Below are 27591 nucleotides of genomic sequence, written 5' to 3' on the forward strand. Positions count from 1 at the left end.
TCTTGTAAAGGTATGAGGCAGCTGTCTCTAAAAATGTCTTTGCAGTTGCTCAGGGAGGTACACAATATCTGCCTATTTGCTTCAGGAAGACGTTTTGTTCAACTAGATGGCTTGGGGCATTTCCCTTTCACAGACACCCCTATGCATGAACCTCCATGCATTCAGAAACGCAGGACTACAACCATTTAAATGGAAGCAACTATCACTGAGACAAACACAACTTGCTGCTATATAATATGTAGGTTCAGGACATCAGAACTATAAGCCAAAAGGGATAATTCATAGAGTGCTTCTTGTCATGAAGTGATTGAAGATTGTGTAGAAGGAACATTGCTAGACAAAGGCCTAAACTGCAGCACTCCTAAGTCTACAGTAATTAATATCTTGTTTCGGGGGTACAGAGCAATAATGCATGCCAAACTAATTCAGTAAGTGGATCAAAGCCAACATACTTACCTCGGCATATTTTGCCACAGAGCTAGCTTCAACAGCATAGACTTTTCTAGCTCCAGCTTGCACAGCGAAAAATGAAAGGATTCCTGATCCACAGCCAACATCTAGGACCACCTTGAATGAAGGAGAGAGGGGAAAGTATGCCACTTTATAAAGCTTTTATTCTGTTTCACATTTTATCAGTGCATTTAGGAAGCATACGCAGCACTCAACTGATGTTGACAGATCCGTGTATGAAACATACCAGTAAGAAAGACTCCTAATTGGAATGACTGCCAAAAGTTTCCTTATCACATGTTCAAAGCAAAATATTATCAAATTCAAACTGACAAGAGAGACAAGGAAGGGTTATAGTACCAGATCTGTTCTGCATGTTCACTCATAACTTACAGAAGCAGGAAAACACAGTCAAGTGAAACTACAAACAGTTTGTGAATTGATATACCTCATTTAGAAATGTGCAAATAAATAATCATTTTCTCCTGCCAGAGATTTGAATGATTTCACTGCCATGCTTAGTTACCATAATAAGCATTACCATAATTGTGAAGGATTAACAACACGTTGCTTATCTGTAACTTTGGTTCTTCTAGTGGTCATCTGTGCTCTTACATGAACGGGCTTTATGCCTGCACAGAGACCACGTCGGAGATTCTCCTAGTTCCTATCTTCTCGAAGTGTTTCAGAAGTAGCTCCACCTCTACTGATGATGTGCGCATGTGCCCTCCTTCAGTCCCTGAGTCCACTGGCATGGAGAACTACAGAGGGGGGAGGGCATGTAAGAGAACAGATGACCACTAGAAGAACCAAAGTTACAGTTAAGCAACCTGTTATACTTCACATGGTCTCTGTGCTTTACATGAATGGGTGCATAGCAAGCTATACCCTGAATGTTCCTTACCTGGAGGCAGGTGATCATGCAAAGAGCAATTATGGAACCACTGTGCCAAAGGAAGCTGTCCCTAATGGAAGCAATTATGGAACCACTGTGCCAAAGGAAGCATCCTAGGTCTATCATGGTCACCACTGCCAGGACCTCCTCGACAATCTGAGGAGTATTACCTAGTATTAGCCTGTCTAAATATGGAAATATTTTGATCCCCTGCTGTTGGAGGAAGGCCACCAACTGGAGCCACACATTGTGAACACCCTTGGGGTGGGGCCAGACCGAAGGGTAGGGACTTGAACTGATAGGTTTCTGTCCCAATTTGAAACAGAGGTGTCTCTGGTGCTGTGGGAGGATGTTAAGGTGGTATCAGGCATCCTTCAGGTCCAGGGAGGGGAATTACATTTCCTGCTGGAGAAGGGCAAGGATGGTAGGGATTGTTATAATCTGAAAACATTTGTAGGTGAAGTACCTGTTCAAGTCTCGGAGAGCTAGGATGGGTTGGAGGCCCCTGTTGTGCTTGGGGTTGGTGAAATAAGGGAAGTAGAAACCCTCCATGGCTGGTTCCCATGCCCCTGCACTGACTTTTAGCATTAAGATTAGCATTTCCTCAGAGTCTTGGAAGGTGCACCTGTTAGAGGAGGATTACTGTGGTACAGGAGAACCCAGAATTGTTTTCACCTTGACTATGCCTGTTCTCCTTGCTTCCCAGTCTGCACTGTAAAGGCAACAGTGCAGACCGAGAGGAGGCCTATTATAGACTGCTGTTAAGTGTTCTCCACACATGAATTTGGCCTCCCCCCACTGGTACCACCACTACCACATGCACAAATGGTGCACCCATGCAGACCAGCATTTAAAGTGCTGAAGACTGCACGGTATGTTAATTTTGTGTGTGTGGCTAGCTGAGATTTACCATGGTAAATAAACTATTCACCATGTTTATTCTGCTCTTCAAGATGGTCAAACCATTCTTCAGCAGATGGAAATACAGCATCTATTCTTCTATCAAGTTACTATAAGAATACTTACCATATACTAAATCAGGGCTGGCCACTTTTCTTTATTCACAATACAAAATAGGGTGTATTACTGATCCAAAAAAGAATGTAGATGCCAAAAAAAGACCAGAGCAAGAAACTAGTATAATAATAGGCTGCCAAAAATACAGAATGTAACTGAAAATGGATATAGTAATATAATTTATAAGTTCTACATAGAACTACACACATTTAAAATATACCATAAAAACATTCCTGTGCAGACAAGAACATAATACAAAATTACATAAAGGAATATATAAAAAAATTCCCGAATAGTCAAAGTAGGCTCACAGTGAGCCAACGTCCTTATGAAGACCGAATGCCTTTCCACCAAGAAATAAGAGGTCTTTTCCAAGTATAAGAATCCTTTTCAGTGGTTCATTTCCAATGGGTCAGACGCATTTCAACATATGTCTTCCTCAGTGACCCATACCTTCATAAAGACACCACGTTTATAGACTCTGATTGTCTTGGCTCACACATTTGTACACTGTTCCTCCTGTGTATAAGGCCCATTTTTTCCTCTTTAAAAAGGATTTTATAATAGAAAAGTTAAAAAGCTAATCTTTGTCAACTTAAAATGTAACTTTCTCTTACCAAGTTACAAGGGCCAGATCTGGAGAAGTTCAGAGAGTCAGAGAGGTACATGGTCAAAACCTTCAGGGATGAGATAGACACATCCCACTCCCAGGAGGATGGCTCCTCTGCTATCATAGAGAATTGAGGTCTTGGGGAAGGACATCATTCCTAGGAAGAGGGAAATACTCCCTTAGAAGGGACCCCTCCTGTAGATGATGAGCCCATATCCTATTGCACTGGGGATACTCCTGTGGGGAGATCCTAGAAGTTGGTGATTCGATCATTAGAGGTATAGAGAGATGGATCTGAGACCCGCATGTAGACTGCACAGAGACTTGCCTGCCTTGTGCAAAGGTTGTGGACATCACACGGCATCTAGATACACTGTTAGGAAGTGCTGGGGAGGAGTAAGCTGTGATGGTACACGTCAGCACCAACAAAGGCTGGGAAATGTAGTCGGGAGGACTTAGAAGCCAAATTTAGGCTGAGTACTATCTTTCTTGTGACCATTTGATCTCTTTGATCAGCTAGCACATCCTTCCGTCTGCTCTTTACCTGGCTCTACTCTGTCCCCTTCTGGCATATCTGAAGCATTTAAACCTTGACGCACCATTTTAAAAGCTGCTGGCTGACAGATTTCAATCTTCTTGGACACCAAGCACTGCTGGCAAAACCCTCATCACTTGGATTCACTGTTCCTTCTAAGGTATACGCATGTGCGCACCAACCCCCAGGCCCCCACGCAACATTTTTCGGCAGGTGTGCAGTCTCTGCTGTGCCCGCCACTGCCGCCCAACTGCACGGCACTCCATTTCCCCCTCTCCCCAGGCAGGAAGCGTTTTCCCATTTCCCCCTCTCCCTGGCCGGATTGCTGCCATGCCGCTTTCTCCCTCCCTTCGTGGCCGGGCCTCCTCCTCCAGTTCTGGCCCTTCCTCTGCGAATCAGAAGAACTGAGGGAGGATGGGACACTGTGGTAGTGGCTCCCCCTGACAGCCCAGAGAGACTGGAGCTGGAGGCAGGGAGGAGAGAGTACAGGCAGTGCCCCCTCCCCCACGGCTCCTCCCTGCAGCCCAGAGAGAATGCAGCAGGGGTGTGTGGGGAAGGTTAAAAAAAATAATAATAGAAGAAGTGGGCCCTATTCCAGTCTAACATGTGGTACCAATATCTGACTGCCCTATGCTTACATTATTGGAAGAATGTTTTTCCTCTTATAGCTTTTCTTATGGCTGAGATGTTTTTCCTTTTCTTGAAAAGCAGTAGGTAAATGTTCGTATTGGTGGTTAAAAAAACCCACACAAAAAACCGAAAAAAACCCACCACCACTTGCAAAGCACACACTTAAAGAAATTTGACCTTCTGAAGCAGACTTGGAGTAAAGCAAAAAGTTTTGAATCAGCCATAGCAAATGAATGAATTCTTCCAGCAAAGTGTACCATTCACATCCTTTGAGGTGGATTGCTGAAGTTGCAAGACAAAGTTCATGATTTGTTTGCTAGTATGCCCTCTCTCTTTAGGTTTTGCTGTTCTCTGGTTGGTAAAATATAAGAGGAGGACTTGTCTGATTTAGGTAATCATTCAAGAAATCCAGATGTTTGATTTCTATTACATTTCTATTGTTCCTGTTGTATACCTCCATGATACCTCCTGTTGTTACCTCCATGACTTGACAAAAATATCTTATAACTTCATAGAAGCAACTCAGATAATCTTACATTCATATTTAGGCAGCAAAAGACTGTGCATTCCACTCTTAAAGTAACTGCCTCTCTAACCTTCAGCATGTGAATTTATGTCCATGAATCAATTCTTTATTTCATATTGACAAAATCATTGCACTTTCCAAACTCATTGACTTCTGGAAGCTTTTGCCCCATAGTTTGCATAGCAAAATCATTATTACTTTGATCTGACAAACATATTTTGGTGGGTCAGTACTATGTAGGTGCGGGTCTGGGGGCAGGTTAAAAAATTGTTTTTACTTTACATTTTTTTGTAAATCTTTTATTTTTACAACTTTTGTTTTTGCACTACTTATTTGGTGGTGGTGGTGTGTGTGTGTGTGAGAGAGAGAGAGATGTGCACACTGCCTTGATACTGCCATCCAGAACAAAACTCTTCCTGTTCACCGGTGATAAAAATTAGAGGGAACACTGCTTGGCTTCTCTTTAGAATATTTGTCATTATTAGGATATACTCAAGTCAAGAAGATCCTCAAACAGAGGATCTTGGACACTGAGCAGCAAAATATCCTAGGTGTCATCCCGCAGATGATAAGAAGGCACCTTGGCGATCTCAGCCAGGGACCAGTTATTTATTGTCACTCTCTTTGCCCAACCATCAGAGAGTGGTCCTTAGAGCAAGATAAGATGCCTTACCATCAGCAGTTTTTAATGGGAAATTTCTGAAAATTCCCCTGGCCAGTTGGATCTTGTGGTCTAGGTGAGGTTGAATTCATCCACCATGTTGCTATATTGTTCCTTTTATAACGAGCAGTCGATGTAGTCTTATTACTCCCTTGTTATTACATTACCCCGGCCAAACTGATGAATTTTACATCACACTTCTTGCAGACAATAAATCTATAACATACAAGGTTGCTAAATTCTGTGAGACAACTGTTAAGATCCGCCAACAATTAATTTCTACTCTTTAGATATTACCATAAAACATTTACTTTGTTGATGTATTGTATGATAGATTTCTTATCTGAATGTTTTATAATTTGTTGTGTTTATGTCTGATCTATGATCGTAATAAAGCCATTCATTCATTTGGAATAAATGCAAAAGCTATAAGATTAAATTGTTTTAATGTAGTGTACTTCTTTTAACCAATTATTAATTTTCACCAGTATGGAAACTTATTTCTAACTGAGGAATGCACAGCCAAGTCGAAGCAATTTTTACTTGTACTAGGAAGACCATGGTATTTTCCCTCAGAATGTGCCCAAAATGCACATTTTGTTCCAATACAAGTATGATAAATAATATGTATAAACTTTTATTAACTACTTAGTTTTACAAACTTATGAAGTGAACTATGCCAATAAAGGATATGACATGTAACAGAAGTGCAATTCTAGCTAGAACTTTCTGTTGTACAATTTGTTCCAAGATAACAGAAAGCCACTTATCTCCAATATCTTTAGATAATAGTGCAATACTGTATGTAATGTGATAATGCTTCCGTGACACCTGTTCCAGAGAAATACCTGGCCTATAATGGAAATCCATAAACAGAACCTAGTTGTGTGGTTTTGTCCCATGGGCTTCTGAAAATCAACATTCCAGTGTTATCATCCATAAAGATTGACAGTGGTTCTGAGTTTACAAGCCCTATTCTTACAAACACAGTTTTTCAGTTTGTTCAGTACCAAGTGTGCCATGCTGCATTTTAACTTTGAGAAATAAGACAAATATTTTTCTATGTGCATAAAGAAACTAATGTGACCCAGGAACCCATGTGCAGCAGTCTTAAGGTCTATCCCACATAAAAACCAGCTTTATGGTCTAATGAAAGCAGACATGTTACATGACCAGCATTCCAACAGTAATAAAGTTCTGATTTTGTTACAGAGATATAGTGAACACTGAAAGTTTCAAAAATGGTCCTGCTACTTTACATAGTCTGAAAAGAAGCCATTCAGCCCAATTGTCTCAAAGCTTATTTTCAAGTCCTAGTATGAGACTGAATTAAGCTCTTTTTTATTTCACCAATGGCAAGCTGTCAGTTTCAATTACATGGCTTTAGCCAGGTACTTGCCCGCCCTTTATGGCTAAAAGAGACATCCCTACAAAAGAGCTATGTTGGGAATTAATTCAAACATAGGGTTAAAAGGTTTCTATGCTGGTAGAATACACTCTACTGTAGAATACTTGCATTGCTGCTTTACATATGAAATCATCCTACATTGATTCAAGCCACTGGTACATTTAGCTATTGTCTATTCAGTCTGATAGGAGTTCTCCTAAAAAATTTTCAGCCCTGCCAGCCAATATTCATTAAACTGAGGTGCTAACAATAAACCTGGGAACTTATACAATACATGCAAAGTGTGTGCTCTACCTCTGGTCTTTCCACAATCATGCAATTTTTTTGTTAAATATACTGTATATATTTAACATGTATGTAGAATATATATACACACACATACACATACATAAAGACACACACAACTTTAAAATGGCATTGTTAAAGACATTAAATGTTGTTCTTTGGATCTTAGAGTGCAATTTATTTATCAGAAACAATCCTGCAAGCACACTGGACCCCAGCCAATATTTTTCAAGTGGGAATTACTAGTCATAGCCAGTGTTCAAGAGGTGCTGCTAATGGTGGAACATTAATTCGTATGTCACTGTCATGCCCTATTATAGCTCCATTTTGATGTGCTGTTTACAGTGCTTCAGTATTTTACTTAGTAACAAGATTTAACATTTTGTGTTGGACTCAATGTTGAAATTTTCTGCAAAATCGTTTAATGTGGTTGGAAAACATCTTTTTATACCACATATAGAGAAGTGGACAGAAGATATGTCAAATTTTGCTACTAAGGAAAATATTGCATACAGCAGGCATGGGAAAAGTGAGAAATATTTGGCCTTATTTTTTTAAGTACTTTAAAAAATGGTTATGCTACTTATATTATGCTATCCTAATAGCAACGCCATTGAAGATCACCTTCACTTGGCAGTTCTTAAACTTATCCCTTCTAATCTTGCCATTTATTTTGATTTCGGTCTGTCTTGTCTTGTCTTCTGTGCTTTTTTCCATGTCTGCACTTTGTAGGCATAATAAGGCTGCATTTGTGAGTTGATAGAGAATGGGAGGGATCATTTAACGTTTGTGTGTGTGTGTGGGGGAGAATGGAATGTGGGGTAAGACTGAAATTGGTTGTGTAAGTGAAATTTAAAATTGTTTTGAAATCTGAATAAAATTTAAATATCACATAATAATACCAACATAAAGCAGAAGCATCCTTTTTGTACTTAGACTACAATTGTTGAAATTGGTGGTGAGGGAAGACAGAACAATTAGGGCCGAGCCAGAATGACCCCGCCCAATTTTGTTATCAAACCAGTTTGCAGGCTGCAAAGATGGGGTTCATTTTGGGAGGGAATGGCCAATTCAGAATGACATCTTTGGCGTCTTGTGGAAGCAAGCACTGAAGAAAAATAGCTTCCAGCAGCAGAGAGTATGATTGTTGCCACTACCAAGACCACAGAAACATGTGGTAGCAGTGAAAAAGGTCATAGGGAGACAGTTTTGCAACACATTTGGCCCCCAGTTTTGAGCCAAAATGATTCTACAAAAAGTTTATAAATGTATCACATGCATGTTTTTTTTAATTGATACACTTTAAGTCCCATTTATTTCAACAGAACTTATTTGACATCATTAAGTTTATTTAACTATTCAGGAATATAACCTTATGTTCTACAATGATTGTAACACTGGTATCGAGTTGCTGCCATGGCAGACCAAAGTAATGTTTTATTATCTTGTTTGGAAATTATTCCTGTCATGCTACATCCTAAAATTATATGTATTTCCTAATCAAGGTGTAAGTCTATCAAAGAGATGTAGTGCACATCTAATATAATACTTTTGTTTTCAACAATAATTTAATAAGAATGTGTTAAGAACTCTGTTGAGTCTCAGTGATTTATTAATTTGTCAATTACTTCTAGAATTGCATCTTCTCACTTCTACTGAGTTAGTTCGCTAAACACTCTCTTCTAAAAAAAAAAAGTGATTCAGACATGAGTATGTAATCTGTATCCTGCTGTGGAAACCAACACCAAGAATTTATTTAGTTCCTCTACAATTGTCCTACCTGCCTTCAGAAATTATTTCATGTCTTTGTCCAATGATCCAACCACCTTTCTGGCTGGTATCTGGCTTGTGATGTTGTAGTGATAGTCAGGCTTGAGGGAAGACTAGGCCTCAATTAGAATAATTGCTTGGAGGGCAGGCTTCTACAAATATGGAAATAAGTCAAGGAAAATCAAATCCATGTGGCCCAATCCAGAGTGAGGGGCAAGGTTTACTGGACAACAGCCTATAGAGGAGCAGGGGACGTTTGTGTTAAGAGTTCAGCTCTTCCCTGGAGGCCTCTGAGTAAGGTCTGATCAGCAACTACTGCAATAAAAGAGGAGACGAATAGCCTTGGGCTGGAAATCAACGGGAAGTTCCTTACCTAAAAGTAAGGAGGAAGCAGAGGCACCAATTTAGCTAGATGCGGAACTTATTTTTGTTTAACTGCTTGGATCTGACAGCATGGTTCTTGTAGTTCTGGGCAGGGGAGAGAAGCGGGCCGGGCGGCGTGTGTGGGGAGGGGAGAGAGGCGGGCCGGGAGGCGTGTGTGGGGAGGGGAGAGAGGCGGGCCGGGCGGCGTGTGTGGGGAGGGGAGAGAGGCGGGCCGGGCGGCGTGTGTGGGGAGGGGAGAGAGGCCGGCCGGGCGGCGTGTGTGGGGAGGGGAGAGAGGCCGGCCGGGCGGAGGCGCAGATGCTCTGCACCCAGCCCAGCTAGTTATTAATAAATCCTTGTTTATTGTTAGAGTCTTACTCCTTTTCAGGTCCTGCTTTATTCACATGCTCGAAGGCCTAAGACTGCTCAAAGCTTTCTGTAGGGAGGGGTTTTCCACTTTACTCTTTTAGAAAAATTCCCTTGGAAGGGTGAATCTGCTCATATAAAAGAGTGGATCTTGGCAGCCAACCTGGGGCTCCTCACAGCTAGAGAAGGGATTCTGTATTACCCACTCATTTTTTTAATAGTTATAGATCTATTTAAACCAATGCTTGTTTATCGACGTATATTTACCAATATGCTTCTCTAATTCTTTTTCACTTCCCTTATTATCTACTTGCATTTATTCTGCTACAACTTGAGTTCTTTTTGTTTCCCAATTTGCACAGGATGCCCATCTTTTAAAGGAACCATCATGCCTTTTTTATAGCTCCCTTGACTAATCACTAGTCACAGTGGTGTCCTCTTTGGCTTCTTTGTACCTTTCTGAACTTATACTATCCATTTTATCAGAGTTTCTGTTATAGTAATTTTAAATAGCTTTCAAGAGTCCTGAGGAGATTTGACCTTCCCAATTCTCCTTCTCAAGTTCATTTCAACTAAACCCTATTTTTTAAAAAGACCCTTTTCTCTTGAAATTAAATGTGATTGTGTTGGGCTTTCTCATACTTAAGTTGTTTGGTCAAAAGCGGGGTGTATTTTTAGTTGATTAAAAGCATTTTTCATTGATTAAAGGCTACAGTTCTTTACACTATTTTCTTTATGGCCATCTCTCTCATTTATTTCTCCAGCTTAAGTTCACCATCAGAGTTGTGTTCTCACTACTACATTATTTTTTGGGTCTTGTATTTTTGCCTACCATATTTCTGTGAAAGTGCTTGCTCCTAAATTTTCATGTTTATTTGGATTCTGTAAGAAAGAACACTCAACACTGGCCCCAACATATCCTTCCCTCTCCTTTCTATAGAAATATATAACAAAGAATAATTATATCTCACTGAGCCAGCACAGGAACATAAGAAGCTGCCGTATACTGAGTCAGACCATTGGTCTATCTAGCTCAGTATTGTAATGTCTACACAGACTGGCAGCAGCTTCTCCAAGGTTGCAAGCAGGAATCTCTCTCAGCCCTATATTGGAGAAGTCAGAGAGGGAACTTGAGACCTTCTGCTCTTCCCAGAGCGGCTCCATCACCTGAGGAATATCTTACAGTGCTCACATGTGGTCTCCCATTCAAATGCAACCAGGGCAGACTCTGCTTTGCTAAGGGGACAAGTCATGCTTGCTACAAGACCAGATATGCTTGCCATATCTATGTTATTAGTACTACGCATCCAATTCCATTCTGGTGTTGAGACACCTGGAATTTGTATATAAGCAGATATACATTGCATCCATCTTCAGATGCCCCTTTTGTGGGCATTGTAAACTGTTGCAAAATGATTAGCAATTTCAGAAACAGGAAAAGAAGAGAGAATTTAAAGAGGTATGTCAACCCACACATAACAGGAGCAGCTAAAGTGGCTTATCTGTGTCTGGACATACAACTAATACAACTTTCTCCCATATAAAATGAAATGGCAAAATTTTCAGTTGAAACTTTTCAAAACTGATGGGTCAAATTAACTGAACATTCAGTAATCCAAAAACTTTTGGTTTAAGATGAGAGTTAAGATGATTTACATTTTCACCTGTGCTCTAAAAAGAACGGAAATTGCAAGTTAAAGTGCCCATCTTAACTACCATGTCATATAAGCTGTCAAGACTTTGTACAGTCTGGTATATTATGATGGCTTTAGAAATCAGTCTCCATGCACCCACACTTTGCCTTGATCAGAGATGCATCAGGCATAAATTAATCAGCAGTATCTCTAGGAGGTGATGTCTGTTTGTGGGGAAGATGGCTGGTGTGTGTGTGTAATGGTCATCGATTCTCCAAAACCACAGGCATTTCATAGCAACCTTCTGCCAAAACCAGCACGCTGCTCTGTGCAGATGGTTGTAAGTGGGAGGTGGGGGAAAGAGATGCACTCCATTTAACTAGGCTATGAAGGGCTCTTCAGGACTCCTCTAGACTGCAGTGTGTGTGTGTGTGTGTGTGTGTGTGTGTGTGTGTGTGTGTGTGTACACGCGTATGTGTGTGTGTGTACGCGTGTGCGGCTGCAGTATGTGATTTTAATGGTTGCAGTCTGTGTGTGTGGTCATGTCACTTGTGTGCAGCATTTACACTATTTTGCTGATATTATCCTGAAGGACATTAAATCAAGCAGGAGAACTTACTAAATGGAGTGTGTCTCCTCCTGCCTCCCACTCCCACCCGGCTGCACAGAGCAGCGTGCCAGTTTGGGCTGGAGATTAGGACAAAACGCACATGGTTTTGAAGAACCGATGAGCAGAGTTGAACAGCACTTTTTTCTAAGACAAAGGAGCATTATTAAAAGGTATAGCTGCAGTGGGGGAAGGAAAGAGGAGGGCAGGGAAGGAAAATGAAGGGCTGTGCTCCTAAGGCTCGGACAGGGAAGGAGCTGACTGCCATACTGGTTGTGGGCAATGCTGTGGGAACTGCAGCTTCAAATGTTCCACTGCATAGACTCTTTTAGCAGTAAACATGCATTTTTCAGCCTCTTAAAATGCAACTTTGAGGAGTAATTGTGAAATAACCATTGGTTGGGTCCCAGAGGGATATACAAAAGGCACTTTTCTGGCATGCAATTTAAAGGCTGAAACTATGCAAATGACTACAAAATCATTTAAATACCACTTCCTCAGTCCAAAAGAATGTCACCAACCCTTTAAATCCCCATTTAAAGGAGAAAACCTTTAAATTGCTCTGTCTAAGCCATGTTTCAATGGATGGAGCCCCTGGTGCTGCAGTGGTAAAACTGCTGCCCTGTAACCAGAAGGTTACAAGTTCGATCCTGACCAGGGGCTCAAGGTTGACTCAGCCTTCCATCCTTCCGAGGTCGGTAAAATGAGTACCCAGAATGTTGGGGGCAATATGCTAAATCATTGTAAACCGCTTAGAGAGCTCCGGCTATAGAGCGGTATATAAATGTAAGTGCTATTGCTATTGCTATCTTCACCAAATTTCCAGGGCAAGTGTCTCTCGTCACCTAGTGAATGTTTGCCGATGGCCACGCAGCTCAGAAATATGGTTTTGATTTTATAAGCAATATTTATTTATTTGATTTATATACTGCCCCACCAAAATGGCTCTGGGCAGTTTTAGATTGTACAATAGAATGTTCAGAGCTTATAATGGTAGAATGTTGAAACTACTCACCATCTTGACTATTCTGGCACGACTGTACCAGTATAATACAATATCAATCCACCCATCATAAATTTCTTTTAATTCTGATGTTTTTAAAGAAGTTATTTTAAAACGTCAATACACCACCCATTTCTCTTAGTCCATCTTCAAGTTTGACAAGCCGGGCAGCCCAGGATCCTCTGGTGCCTAAGGCGGAGCACCTTCACTGACAGCCTTTCTTTACCTAGCAATGTGCAATGCCCTACTTTACCAAATGCCATCCTCTGTTTACTTTGTGGCATGCCAGAAGGTATGAAGAGCCTCTGCTACTCTAGGCTGCCCCACTCCTCTCCTCCACACTTCCTTTTCCACTCCATTCCCCTCTTCCCTTTCAAATCCAGGAAGCCTGGGAGGAGGAAGAGGAGGAGGAGAGGTGGTGGCAGGTAGAGGAAATGGGCAACCGTACTTGTTTCTGCTAATCTGTTGCCTGAGGTGACTGTCTAAGTCCACCCCATAGTCAGGCCATCCTGTTTGTAAAGCAAGGTCAGCTTTTCATTCTACCAGTTTAAGGCTATATAGGAAGAACACAGGAGAAATAACTTTAACGGGAAGACACTGCTTGGATAATATAAAGTCAGCAATGCAGAGACTGCATCATAAGTTATATTATCTGCATCATAGTGATGAAAAGACTGCATAGGTCATATTGCACTTATCCCCTTCTGTGGTGTCCACTTCTTCTTCCCCAGCACTTGGGGAAAGCCCAGGCTCAGTGGTAGGGTGCATACTATGCATTAGGGATGTGCACAAAGTGGCAGACGGCTGGTTTGGTGGCAGTGGGTACTTTTAAGTAAGAGGGAGGAGGCTCCCCCCCGCCCTCCGCATTCCCCCCACCAACGCTGTGCTCAAAATCACTGGCACAGGGCAGCATGCACACTGGCCACTTCCACTCTGACGCTGACCAGGGCAGCAAGAGGGTACATTGCCAACCCATGCCAGCGATTTCAAGCACAGTGCTGGGAGGGGAAACGCGGTGGTGGTGGTGAGAGCACCCTCCATGTTCTTAAATGTCACACACACACCCCCCACTGAACCAGCTGGACCACCAGACCGGTCCAGAAAAGGACCTCCGAACTGGTTCGTGCACATCCCTACTATGCATGCAGAAAGTCCCAGGTTCCATCTCTGACATTTCATGATCAAAGGATTTGAGGTAGGAGGGTTGAAAAAGATCCATGCTAGAGATCCTGGAGAGCTGCTGCCAGCCAGGGTAGACACTACTGGGCTAGATGAATGAATGGTCAGACTCAGAATTATGCTTGTATTACAAAACGTATGACCAGCATTGCAGGTAGATGGGCCAATGCAAATATTGAGTATTAGGCTGCCAGACTCCTAACAGAACTTACCTTATCTTTAAAATCAATATGGTTCTGCAGTATTGCTCTGTGATATGTGGCTGTTCTCACAAAATCCTGCATCATATTCTGCTGCTGAGATAAGCATCCATAAAACTAAAGGGAAATAAGAAGAGGGGGGGAATGTATAAAAATGTGGGTTCTACAATTTGCCTGCTGCACTTCACTCAATAAGGGTAAGATATTTGTGGCAGAATCCCAAGCCAGCATTCCAGGAGGTCTGATCAGGAAGTGCAGTAAACCTGGAAAATATTGAATTTACCTCTTGTAGGATTGTGATGCAATGAACCTCTACCTGAAAGTATTGAGCTGCAGAGGATTCTTCTGTTCTCTGATTGAACATGGAGTGCTCCGTCTTCTGATTCCTGCAGTTCTTCAGTGCATTTGAAAACATACTATATTCTGAAACAGAAATAATGAAGCCATTACAATTCGAAACAGAAGCATGAAAGGCAGGCAACACAAATGCACAGCATGTTTTGCTAAGCCAGCTGGAGAAAATGACTTGTTACATGAAGCTACCAACTACAGTAGTTTTTATTACAGTAAACTACATCTGTGCTAGGTTATGAGCAAGCAGGCAATGTAAGGAAGGCAAATGAAATGTTATTGAATTGGTCTGCATCCTTTGCAAACTAAAATACCAAGTCTCGCCATGTAACATGTAGCCAATATATAAATAACTAACCATGTGTTATTTTGCTTATATTTTATTTTGTTCTATGCTCCTTAAACTTTCTGGGGGGTTTTCCACTTTGAAACAGGTTGTTCTCTGGGGCCATGGACTTTTAAAGTAAAGCAAAACAGTCAACCACTGCTTATGCTATACAAAATGGCTTTTATAATAGCCTAGGAAGTAATGGTAGGAAAAGGGTGCTTTCTTAATTAACATTAATATCCCTTCAGGCTAGTTTTTATCTAAAATCTACTGTGGGAAGTACTTAAAGCCACTCCCACATTTGTAGACAGTTTTTGCAGTCTAAATCTGGCCACATAAAGCACTTCTGTGGTTACAGGGCTTGGAACTCCAAAGTGCTACTTCTGCTTTGGGGCTACTACTGCCTACCTGTCACCTTGCTTGCTACTTGCTTACTCTGTATATTTGTAAATAAAGCAGGTATCACAAAATACCATTTCAGTCTCGAGTACAGTACCTTCACCAAAAGATCCTGTAAAGCGTTGTCTTGAGCGATCTCACTGCTCAAGGGCAAACAACACATTACATTCAATGTTAGTAAAAGGCTTACTTAAGACTGGAAACGTTTCTTATTTCAGATCTGGACTATGGCACCCATTCCCCTTATGCTGTTTCCCAGATGGAAATCAGCCCCCCCCCACCCAATCTCTCTTTATATATTTCTCTATGGTGTACTTGTCGCTAATCCCATGTGTGGCAGCTCTCGCTAGAGTTTGCAAGTCAGCTGCCAGTAGGGGAAGAGGAAAGCGGCAGCGCCGGCGGGCAGGGGAAGAAAACAACCATGACAGCTGGCAGGCAGATGAAAGAAAGTGGCGGCGGACGGGTGGATGGAGAATGAAGGCAGCGGCAGGGAGGGGCTGAGAACAGAGTGAAAACAGAGAGTGAAGGGGGAGAACTAGAGGCGCAGATCCTCTGTGTCCGGCTCAGCTAGTTCTATTTATTCCCATTATTTTTATTCATGGAAATTACATGTAGACAATTTGCATGCACGAACATGGATATAAGAAACCACCCTAAGAGCCTGAGCTTATACATGTTTACTCCAAAGTAAGTTTGTGTTCAATGGGGCTTACTCCTAAGTAAGTGTGCGTGGGTTTGCAGACTAAGTCTCACTGCCCTAGTATGCAAGATCTAGCCTGTAGGTATCCCAACAGCTATCATGTCATAAAACAAGATTTGCTCTGGATATTGTAAGGAGATCATATCAGTACAAACATTAAAGAAGAAGCCTCTTTTAGACAACCAGAAACACAATAAATACTGTAGAAGAACATTTGCTATCAAACAGCAAGGACTGTGGAAGTAATGGGAGGTAGATGTTTATTTTAACATTTTCCTGTCACTCGTTTAATGAAGGTTCACATAGAGTGAATAAATGCTAACTCCCAATCAGGAAATTGCTGCATTGTAAACATTTGCTAGAGACTAAGCCTAAGTCCACAGACATTAGCCACACCATGTGTATGCATGTCTGTGGTGACTTGTCAGCTGTAATGTAAACCCTGAATGGCTTAGGTCCGGATTACCCGAGAGAGCGCCTTTCTCTACAACAGTGTTTCTCAACCTTTTCGGAGTCAAGGACCGGTAAATTCTTAGTGTGCAGTTTCAGGGACCGGTACATTCTTTGTGCACAGTTTCCTGGACCAGCAGTTAGTAAAAGGGTTTTAAGTTTATCTATTAGTACTAAAGTATACTACAGGTGTGCACAACTCAAATGACCTGATGGGCCAAAACTGACCGTGACTTGGCTCATGGGGGCTGAGGTCAATTTTAGGGTGCTAATTATTAAAGTAACACTTAATATCAATCAATTAATTAAATCAAAGTGAAATTAATTAAAATAAATTTAATCAAAAATTTTGAAGCTCTGGCAGGCCAAGATTAATTTAAATTAAAATAAAATAAATTGAATTAAAAATCCTAATAAAATAAATACAATACAATCTGTACAAAATACATAACATAACAATAAAATGCATTGTTCTTCCTTTCTACCTCTGCCAAATCATCACACTTAACATGGAGCATTTCTAAGGAAAAAAATTAGAGAAGTTTTTCTCTAATTTTTGATAAGATTGTTTTGATCTTTCACCACACAGGCTTTTATAAGAAGGAAAGAGAGAAGCGAGACGGGGAAAGAAAGAGGGGGAAAATAGTGCTGGCTTGGCTTGAGAAAGAGAATGGGGTAGGCTTGGCTTGAGAGAGACAGAGGGATAGAAAAAGGAAAAGGGGATGAGGCAGGCTTGAAGAGAGAGAGGAAAAGAAAGAAAGAAAAAGCTAGAAAAGAAGGAGATGGAAACATGATAGGTAGGTTTGGCTTGAGGGAGAGAGAGAAAGTTTAAAACGAAACTGATGGAAAGAACCACCCCACCGTGCTGCACCTCGCTCTGCTTGCCACTTGCCTTCCCATGCCATGAAACTCCATGTATTTTTAAAAATTCCAATGCCAGCTGGCGCGTGACTGAGGGGTTGTCTGGGGATGGCTGCCAGGTGGGGGGTGAGTCAGTAGTCCTTCTATTCCCCCCCCCCCGCATGCTGTGAACCTCCATGTTTTTTAAAAAAATATTCTTCCAATTCGTGGCGGCCCTGCTCCTCCTCAATGATGAAAGGGCTTTTAAAAATCCCAGTTTGCACATTACCTGACAGCGTGTGTGAGTTGCAAGTGGGGAGAGAGAAGAAGAGAGGACCACAAACTACGCAGGTCGTCGCCCAGACAAACCAAATGCCAACCCCCCTAAAGGCCTCACATAGTGCTACTGAAGCTGAAGCTCTACGAAATACAAGTAAGTGCAGCCCAGTAAGTAAGTGCAGCCCACTTCTACAAGCCGGGCTGAATACCTCTTGCAAAAAGAGCTCGGCCCATGTTAGCATTCAGGGGCAACATACCGGAGGCAGGAACGACCAGGACATGAGCCGAAGAGAATAGCGCCCGGAAAGATAATGGGGCGGAGGGAAGGGTAGCTAAGGTCGAGAAGTTGGAGGACATTCTCCCAACTGAAAGTGCCTCAAATGGTCTTCATAGCTCAGTTTTCATTGGGGCAGTCGACGAACATGTATCCCGTCTTAACGAGAAATTGACTGGTGAAAGGGATCTTGGACTCTTTAAAGATACTTTCTAGGTCCAGAGGGCTCGTGTTTTTGCCAAGGTTCCCAATGTACAGCTTATTCATTTTCTTATTAATGAAATATAGAGCTTAGCTTTAAAACACACACACGCCATCTTGCCAAAACAAACAAACACCAAGAAGGGGGGGGGGGGAGCCGCCGCTGCTTGTATCCGTCCCTTCCACACCCACACCTCTTTTTCCTCTCTCTTACTGGAGTTAAAAAGGTGGGGGGGAGCCTGTGATCAAATCGGAATACTAAACGCTGCATTATCCGGAGAGATAGAGGAAATCATGATGCTTTTGGAAGCAGGATGGTGGGTTGAAAAGAAAAGAAAAGAAAAAGGAGGAGAGATCGGGGGAAACTACTTTATTTTTGTCTTGCCACCAAGGCCCTTTGGCAGCAGCAGGCGGAGTATAAAAATATTACAATACATGAATGTAGGCACACCACCTCGCCATTAAAAAAAAAACAAAATCTAGAGGGGGAGGAGGGAAGAGGAGAGAAAATCACTTGAATATTCCGGCTTTTTGAATGAGCCACGTGTTCAAACTACAAATCAACTTCTCATGCGAGGAATCCCAACACCTCAATTAGATAGCAGCAGATTTAGGCTCATACGTTTACACACACTCGCAGAGGAGCAGAAGCAAAGCCACTCTGGCTGTCCAGGACAGCTGCGAACCTCCGTGTTTTTAACTATTAACTACACGAGTGCGCCTCGCATTTGAGAAGTGACATCGGGCCAGATGGCAAGCTACAGCATCGCTCTGGTATCAGCAGCTGCCGAGGCAGGTGGGGTGGGATAGAAGGACTACTGGCACACACACACACACACACACACACACACACACACACACACACACCCCATAGCCATCCCCTCGGCCGCGTGGCAGCTGGAATTGGAACAACATTTTTTTAAAAAACACGGAGGAGGTTCACAGCGGGGGAGGGGATTAATTCCCCAAGGCACGGACCGGCACTCAACTCGTCGCGGACTGGCACCGGTCTGTGGACCGGCGGTTGAGAAACACTGCTCTACAAGATCCTCACCACTCATTAAGATCATCAGGAGGGGTCAGTCCTTGGGTGCCATCAGTTCATCTGGTGGCGACCTGGGATCGGGCCTATTCAGTTGTCGCTCTTAGGTTGTGGATCGTGCTCCCCATGCATATAAAGAGGATTACCTTCCTTGGAGGCCTTCAGGAGAGCCTTAAAGACCCATTTTTTAAGACTGGCTTTTAATGGTATCTAGTTTTAATTTGAAGGGGTTTAAAAAAATTTATTACGTATTTTTAATTTTAATGTAAACCATCCTGAGCCACTTTAGGAAGGGCAGTATATACATTGAATGAATGAATAAATAAATAAATGTGAAGCAGTTTTTACCCTGTGAATCAAGGCCATGATCATATAGTGAGATTTCCTAATGCTGCTTGTGAGTGCCACTAATGTGGAACAGGGGCAGTGAAATTCAATACGCATTCCCCCTGTTGTACACATTGAGTGCTGCTTCATTGTACAACATCCGCACGGAGAGTCATGGAGACTGGCTCTCATTTTATCTTCTAGTACATGGAAAATTTAAACAATGTTGTGCCAGCCACACTCATGAGTCAGTTTTCTGGGATTTATGCAGAAGAAACTTGACAATAGCCCCCTTTCTGAGCAACATCCCAATTTGCAATCATAAGGGAAATCTCTTTTTCACCCACTTTGGAAAAATAATCCAGTGTCCTCTATCTAAAGCAGTATCATATCATACCCTCAGTGGCTGACCAAAATAGACTGCTGGAAATGAAATATATAGACAGACACTGGAGAGATATAAAATAATGCAACAAGTAAAATGTGAAATAAAATATTCAAAACATTGTAGCCTCATTGCTCTCAAAACAGAAGAGACAGAGTAGGATAACATAATACCTTTTATTGGAATAAAATCAGGGTGAGGGAGTTACATTATGACAAGAAAATGCAATGCATTATTCTCATTTATTTATTTTGAAAACCTATATATTGCCTTTCCAAAGATTAATGCTCAAATATTAAATACTTGTGATGGCACTGAAATCTTGTGATACTTGTCTCTATCAAGAATTGAACACTGTTTTGCCCAGAAGTTCCATTCTGGTTAGCAATGTTAAATGAATTTCTGAACACATGTGGTCAGCACACAGCAAATTATGTGTCCAACCCAACTGCTTTGTTAGCATGTGCACAGACCTTATTTAATGTTAACCAGACCTTATTTTTAGCAACACTCTTGTTGATTAACAAGAACTACTTGACTTGAAAAAGCAGCCTTTTGTCCGGTATCTTTTTATTTTGAGATTGTCTGTGGAGGTCTATGGTTGCCACCAGTTTGGTGGCAACACAGAGTCTGGCCTTCTTTATAGCCGCCCCAAGGCTTTAGAATGCAATCCCTGTTGGAATAAGAACCTTGCTATTCCTGGTAGCTTTTTGGAAAAAACATTAAGCTGCACCTGTTTAATCAGTCTTTTAGTTAAAATTTAATGTTTTATTTGGTTGTTTTAATTTTTGTGTTATATTTTAACCTTGTGTAAACTGTGTAGAGATGTGTTTATTTCTGGTGGTATATAAATATGCAAAATAAATGTTTAATCTGAAATTTCTGGCAAACATTTTATGTGGTTGTTGTCCTCCACCCAGATCTGAAATCCATGGCATCCACTGCAGCTTCCCTCCCAAGACAAACAGTTGTTTCAGGGAAACAACCTTCATTAGAATCAGGGTGCAAGGTGAAGGAATTAAAAACCTTCCTGCATGCTGTGGTCCCAGTCTTGAGCACCCTCTCCTCTCAGCTGCTATTACAGTTCAGAAATAAATACACAGAGCCAAACTACATGTTCCACGTAAGGTGTAGTTTGGCCCACTGACCTGCATCTGACCTGTCATAGATCATACATGTTTTGCAGTCACCTCTCAGCAATTTTTCTATAATATATTAAACACCTTCATAGGGGAAAGTAACACAAGGAAACACCCTACCCAGTCCTTGGTGTATTTAACAAAAACTATATAGGCAATGGCTCTGGAAATACTTGAGACCAAGAAGACCACCACCTAGATAGGTCGATAGATAGATAGAATATAATTTAATTAATTAATTATCTCAGTGCTACTGGGTGTCACCAATGTTGGTCCAAGGGGATAGTCTGACCCTGCCACACATTGAAGCTCCAAAGGAGCACCAGGGTTTTTCCATTTTGTGTCTGGATTTGGACAGTCTGGCTTGCTATCTCTGACCTTCCCTATTGTGAGTCTTACATAGAACTCAGGGTTGCAGAGAGTCAGTAGCAATCTGAAGTAGTGGTTAGCTACCAAGACCAGCCAAAATTTGTAGCCCCCATTTGCACATTTATATTTGTCTGCAGAGCCAATGTGTAGAGATAGCACATATTCACGAAATTTGTAATGCCAGGTGAGAATAAAACCAGCCTTTCTGAAACCAATATGAAAGAGATATAAAACCTTATTTTTGAAATAAACAGTATTTCTAGTAGGGGGGCTACACATTCATTGGTTGAGCTGTTACAAATAGATGACCCTTGTTTGCAAAATACAAGCCTTTCAATTTTATAGCCTGTTTAATGTTATTCAGATGTTGCACACATGTTCTGTAGGAAAAAGAGAACACCATCCATAATTTACAGCTGTCTAAATGCTGGAAGCAGGAAGATTGAGAATAGCAATCCTCTGCATGAATGCAGGTTAAGCATACACTTCTCACCATAAAGGAGGAAGAAACATGAGTCTGAAAACTAAATCACTATAATTCACAAGCACACATAATCCTACAGTTCCCACTGAAACCAATAAAAAATTACATCATAAACAATGTGAGGATTGTATACTCTTTCCCTTTGTAGAGAGGCTTCCTCATAGCTAAAAGCCTAAACTAAATCAAAGATGCAAGTAGTTCATTCCAAACTGCATTATTTCATCTCCCTAAAGTCAGGTGTACACTTGTCACAACTTGTGAAAAATAAAGTGAAGCGACAGGCAAGGCAGAACTGCTTTTACCATTTTGTACCATCAGTCAATAGAGAGCTGGGCGTCTAATGTGGGCAATATTCTTGATGACAGCAGGTTATGTGTTTTCAGTCATAGAGCAGTAGGGGACCTTCCACATTGTTTGGGGAAAGAATACATTTATTTTTGTTTTAATCTGCTATTTAAATAATATTTAAATCACTACGATAAAAAGCGTACCTAAACAGAATCCCTGTATTATTAAGGTATTTCCTAAATAAAAGTTCATACTAATTGGTTGCTATAACCATAAACATATAGTAAGCAACATCCAGACTAGTTAGTCATGACTAAGCACCATAAAAATTAATGAGACAAGTTAGTGATGACTAACAAATTTTATCAATTTTAGTACAACTTAGTTATGATTAACTTAGCCTGGATTTTGTGGTTTAATTAAATATTTAATTCCGACAATCAGACTTGCATCTCTTTGTTGCACTGTTTACATTTGCCACTTTCCTCCTTTTTTTTACCAAGCTGAAGAGCTTTCTTCAGAATTATTTCCCAATAGGTCCCCTTTTAATGAATTGCAGCCATGACATGTTTTTGTAGGCAGGTACTGATTGGAATCAACACTAGAAGTTTCGTTTCTTTTCTTTCCATTTTCATTGTTAGTTTTTGCTCAGATTTCATTTTAACCCAGGTTATTTATTGCATTATAGCTGAAATTTAAAGAAAAACAACTTTAATTTTTTTAATGTCCAATTTAATTTGTTTAAACTCCGAATTTATTTATTTTTTCTTTTAAAAATCATTAATTTTTATCTACTTGTTTGGGAACTTATTTATCTTAAAACAAGATAAACTTGTTTAAGATAAACTTGTTTAACTTGTATCAAGAAGTTTAAAAAATATTTTGCTAGGTCTGCTTCTTGTTTAGAGTTCAAAACCTAACCATTTTGTTTTAATAACATTCCTTCCCGATGCGACAAAGATAAAGATATAATGAAGAGAGTGGCTCTGTTCACAACTGCAGCAGCAAAAGTTGGTTGTGACCTTTTAAAGATAGGGATAAGGACTGAAATGGTGATTGGTGATTGCATTTCACTGATATAATCTGAGATTTACTATAATCTTTTCATAGAAGCATTGATTCTACAATCCAGGATCCAGAATAGTGTTGCTGTAATGTTGTTCTGCTAGCAGAAGAATTCCTATGTGCAACATAGGGCACTAGCAAATTGCTGCGCAACATATTGCACAACTCTCTAGCGCAACTAGGGAGCATTAGCTAATTGTTGCACTACATGTTGCACAATCTCACATATGTTCCAGAAAAGGTTTTCTGTGAATGCTTATGCAAAATTGCACAGTAGAACAAACCATGTTGAGGCAGAAATAATAGTATTCACCTCTCCCTTTTACAAAACTGAACAGAAGGCATAGGAGGCTGCAAGTCTGATGGGAGGCAGAACTGGCTTTCCGCCCCATAGGGCATTTTTCCATTCAAAGTTACCCTCCAAAGCTATTTTTCAATCCATGGGGTGTGGGATATGATACTCATACTTTCCCCCCACAGGTGAAAAAACCGGAGGTGGAAATTTGATAAGAAATATGGCTTATGGGCGAAAAGACAAGTTTATGTGCCTCTGATTTTCCTCCAGTCAAGCATAGCGTCCCATAGTAGTTTTTCATCACACACACACACACACAAACACACACACATGGGAAATGTTACACATATCTGGCATATATAACTGAAAAAGGAATAGTCATCTATAAGGAGTTGGGGGAGATTTTATAGATGATTCTTAGATAGTTGGTTCCATAAAATAAAAAATGCAAATATTGTAAAGCGATGGCTTTTACTGGATAAACATCAGTTACTGAAGCAGCATGTAACCCTCTATGAAGCAGCAGCGGATGAAGGCTGTTAAGTTGGTACATTAAAAGGATTCCAAATTTCTAACAAATAGGAGTTGGTCTGGTATGGCCGCTCCCCACTCCTTTCACTGCATTAGCAGAGATATGGGGGGGAAATCTGCCTCTTTTGGATGGGGTTACATTCCCCCTGAAAGTTCAGGTACCTAGCTTGGTAGGGCTCCTGGACCCAAAGCTCTCCCTGGTTTCTCAGGTTGAGGTGCTGGCGAGGAGTGCTTTTTATCAGCTTCAGCTGATACGTCTGCTACATCTATTTCTAGAAGTGAATGACCTTAAAACAGTGGTACATATGCTGGTAACTACTGTAATGCGCTCTACGTGGGGCTGCCTTTGTATATAGTCCGGAAACTACAATTGGTACAGAATACGGCAGCCGGATTGGTCTCTGGGACAACACGAAGAGACCACATAACACCAGTTTTGAAAGAACTGCACTAGTTGCCAATATGTTTCTGGGTAAAAAACAAAGTGCTGGTTATTACCTATAAAGCCCTTAACGGTTGGGGACCAAGCTATTTAAGAGAGCACCTCCTTTGTCATGAACCCTCCCGCCTTTTACGATTTTCTGGAGAGGTCCGTTATGGTTGCCACCAGCTCATCTGGTGGCGACTCAGGACCGGGCTTTCTCTGTGGCTGCCCCAGGGCTTTGGAATATGCTCCCTGCTGAAACAAGGACATTATTACAGGACATTATTACAGGGACACTATTACAGGACATTTTTCGGAAATTAAAAGTTTTGCTTCTGGATCTCATCTTGATCTGGTCCAACATGATTCTGAGTTTGGCCAGACATGGTGTTAACCACTAGATCAGCTGGGCTGTGGTTGCTATGGGCAGATTAGTGATTCTGCATCCTGAGATTTTAGTTGAAGACGTTTCCTGGTTTCGGCCAGATGGCATTCATTTGTCAGATGGGGGGAATGATGTCTTCCTCCAGAACCTGCAGCAAGGAATTGGTATAATTATAGATGGGTGGGGTAAGTGGGGTGAAACTGAAGTTTGTCCTGCTTCTGTGGTAGATGAGTGTGGGTCAGGGTAGGTTAATTTACATTGGTGCTGGGCTGGAGGGCCGTTATGGTGAGTGGGAATACAGAGGAAGGCTTGGTGATCTTGCAACTCTCAGGCTGGATCTGCTCCCACTTGTATGCATGCCAGCAAACACCACTGAGTGCCTCACAACCTGGGTTGAGGTGGGCTGGCATGCATCTCCTTGATGGGGGCAACCTCGTGGTAGAGAAGAGGTTTGGACTGGGTACTAAGCCAAATCAAAGCCCAGTCCTTCAGCCTCCTGTGGGCATACCTTCTATGAGATTGACTCACATAGGAGAAACCCGCACTTTTGTTAAGATTCCTCATTGCAGGTTTTGCAAATATTCAATAAAGTGGCCCTAGTTTTTTCCAACTATGTGTGTCCTGTCATTATTTGGGCCTGGGTTTGCAACCAGTTATCACCACAGCCATTGGTATCTTTTAGCTTTCTTGCTAACATAAGCATTTGAATATAATCATGAGCATCGCACCAAAATAAAAGACAGAACTCAAGAAAAGTGCATCAAAGTAGTTGTTTTAGCAAATACAGACCAGAACAGAGAGAGACTGTCATACGCACAATATAGTTAAGGCCACCACTTACTTACCAGAATGTGACCTGAACTGGAGTAAGGCACTGTTGTACCCAAGTGTTATCAAAACAGACTCTTTCCCCACACGGCAGTATTCAGTATCCTTGTTAACCAAGCATTTAAACACACAAACCCCATCAGCTGCAGGGAGAAAAAGAAAATACTTTAGAGAGTTTAATACAAAATGCATGAAAATAGAACCAAACCTATATTCACCAACCTTCAACATCTTGCATTAGTGGATACAATTTTAACCTAGGAATGTGTCTCCCTCTAACATTACTGTTTATATTCCTGTCTGTTTTTATGCACCTCAGCTTGGCTTCATCTTCATCAAGTTGTTTTTAGAATACCAGAATTTTGTTTATAAAGAGCTAGAGCAGCCTGACAGCTCTGATCCATGAACCAGAAAGGCCTTCATCCAAGTCTCACCTCTGGTGTGAACTCATTAAGTGGCTACAGGCAAATTACTCTCTCTCAGTCTCAATCTCCCCAACTTCAATATGCAGATTATTAATTAATTTATTATTATTATTGCATTTATAGACTGCCCCATCCAAAGGCTCTGGGCAGTGTATGGAAATAATGGGCAGGTTTATACATAATGGCAGCAAATTCAGTTCTGCCAACTTTCAGTTCCAAGCAAGCATGTGTTCCTAGCATGAGCTGCACGTTCATTTGTCCCTACAATCAGGCTCTGTACTAGAGGACTGGAAAGTATTTTCAAAAAGGGATCCGGGGGGCTGCGGGAAATGACGGGCTGGTTAGCTTAACCAGTGCCAGGTAAATTGATGGAAAGCATACTTAAGGACAAAATTGTTAAACACATAGAAGAACAGGCCCTGCTGAAGGAGAACCAGCATTGCTTCTGCAAGGGCAAGTCTTACCTCACTAATCTTTTAGAGTTCTTTGAGAGTGTCAACAGGCATGTGGATAAAGGTGATCTGCTTGACAAAGTGCACTTGGATTTCCAAAAAGCTTTTGACAATGCTTTTCACCAAAGGCTCTTGATTAAACTTAGCAGTCATGAGATAAGGGGACAGGTTCATATGAGAATTGGTAACTGGTTGAAGGACAGGAAACAGAGGGTAGGAATAAATGGACAGTTTTCACAATAGAGGGAAGTAAGAAGTGGGGTCCCCAGGGATCTGTATTTGGACCAGGGCTCTTTAACTTGTTCATAAATTATCTAGAAGTTGGGGTAACCAGCAAAGTGGCCAAATTTGCAGATGACACTAAACTATTTGGGGTAATGAAATCCAAAACAGATTGTGAGGAGCTCCAGAAGGATCTCTTCAAACAGGTTGAGTGGGTGATAAAATGGCAAGTGTAAAGTGATGCATATTGGAGCAAAACCCCTCAACTTCACATATATGCTCATGTGATCTGAGCTGTCAGCGACTGACCAGGAGACAGATCTTGGGGTCGTGGTGGACAACTTACTGACTGAAAGTGTCAACTCATTAGAAAAGGGATTGAAAATAAGGCTAGTATTATAATGTCCTTATACAAATCTGTTGTATGACCACATTTGGAATACTGCGTACAGTTCTGGTCACTATATTTTAAGGATATTGTAGAACTAGAAAAGGTGCAGAAGAGGGCAACCAAGATGATCAGGGGCCTGGAGCAGCTTCCTTATGAGAGACAAGGCTACAATATTCGAAGCTCTTTAGTTTGGAAAAGAGGCAACTAAGGGGAGACATGATCAAGGTGTATAAAATTATGCATGGAATTGAGAGAGTGAACAGAGAGAAAATATTATCCTTCTCTCACAAAACTAGAACCAGGGGTCATTCCATGAAACTGAAAGTCGGGAAATTTAGGACCAACAAGATGAAGTACTTTTTCACACAGTGCATAATTAATCTATGGAATTCTTTTGCCATGGGATGTGGTGATGGCCACTAGTTTGGATGGTTTTAATAGGGGTTTGGACAAATTCATGGAGGGCAGGTCTATCAATGGCTGTTAGTCTGGTGGCTAAAGACCACCTCTCCAGCCTCATAGGCAAGTTGCCTCTCAATACCAGTTGCAGGGGAGCAACAGCAAGAGAGATGCCATGC

At 41.3% G+C, this 27591-nt stretch overlaps 1 protein-coding gene across 10 annotated transcripts in view; it reads right to left on the reverse strand.

Moving 5' to 3' along the window:
* Positions 1-27591, reverse strand: part of LOC128344340 (histone-arginine methyltransferase CARM1-like) — a 124364-nt gene that overhangs the window by 58529 nt on the left and 38244 nt on the right. For 7 of the 10 annotated variants that reach the window (XR_008315803.1, XM_053294268.1, XM_053294269.1 and 4 more), the window contains exons 2-5: positions 25541-25666; positions 14423-14562; positions 14152-14256; positions 457-567 (exon numbers count right to left, since the gene is read on the reverse strand). Coding sequence is in view for 9 of the 10 variants with exons in the window: in XM_053294269.1 (XP_053150244.1) it covers positions 457-567; positions 14152-14256; positions 14423-14562; positions 25541-25666 (482 nt within the window). In the remaining variant the exon portion in view is untranslated. Of the gene's footprint in view, positions 1-456; positions 568-14151; positions 14257-14422; positions 14563-17743; positions 18791-25540; positions 25667-27591 lie in introns of those variants that run through there. The other 3 variants (XM_053294264.1, XM_053294261.1, XM_053294265.1) reach the window with 2 other exon arrangements.

The sequence above is a fragment of the Hemicordylus capensis genome, chromosome 2 (genome assembly GCF_027244095.1).
Source record: "Hemicordylus capensis ecotype Gifberg chromosome 2, rHemCap1.1.pri, whole genome shotgun sequence".
Taxonomy (NCBI): Eukaryota; Metazoa; Chordata; class Lepidosauria; order Squamata; family Cordylidae; genus Hemicordylus; species Hemicordylus capensis.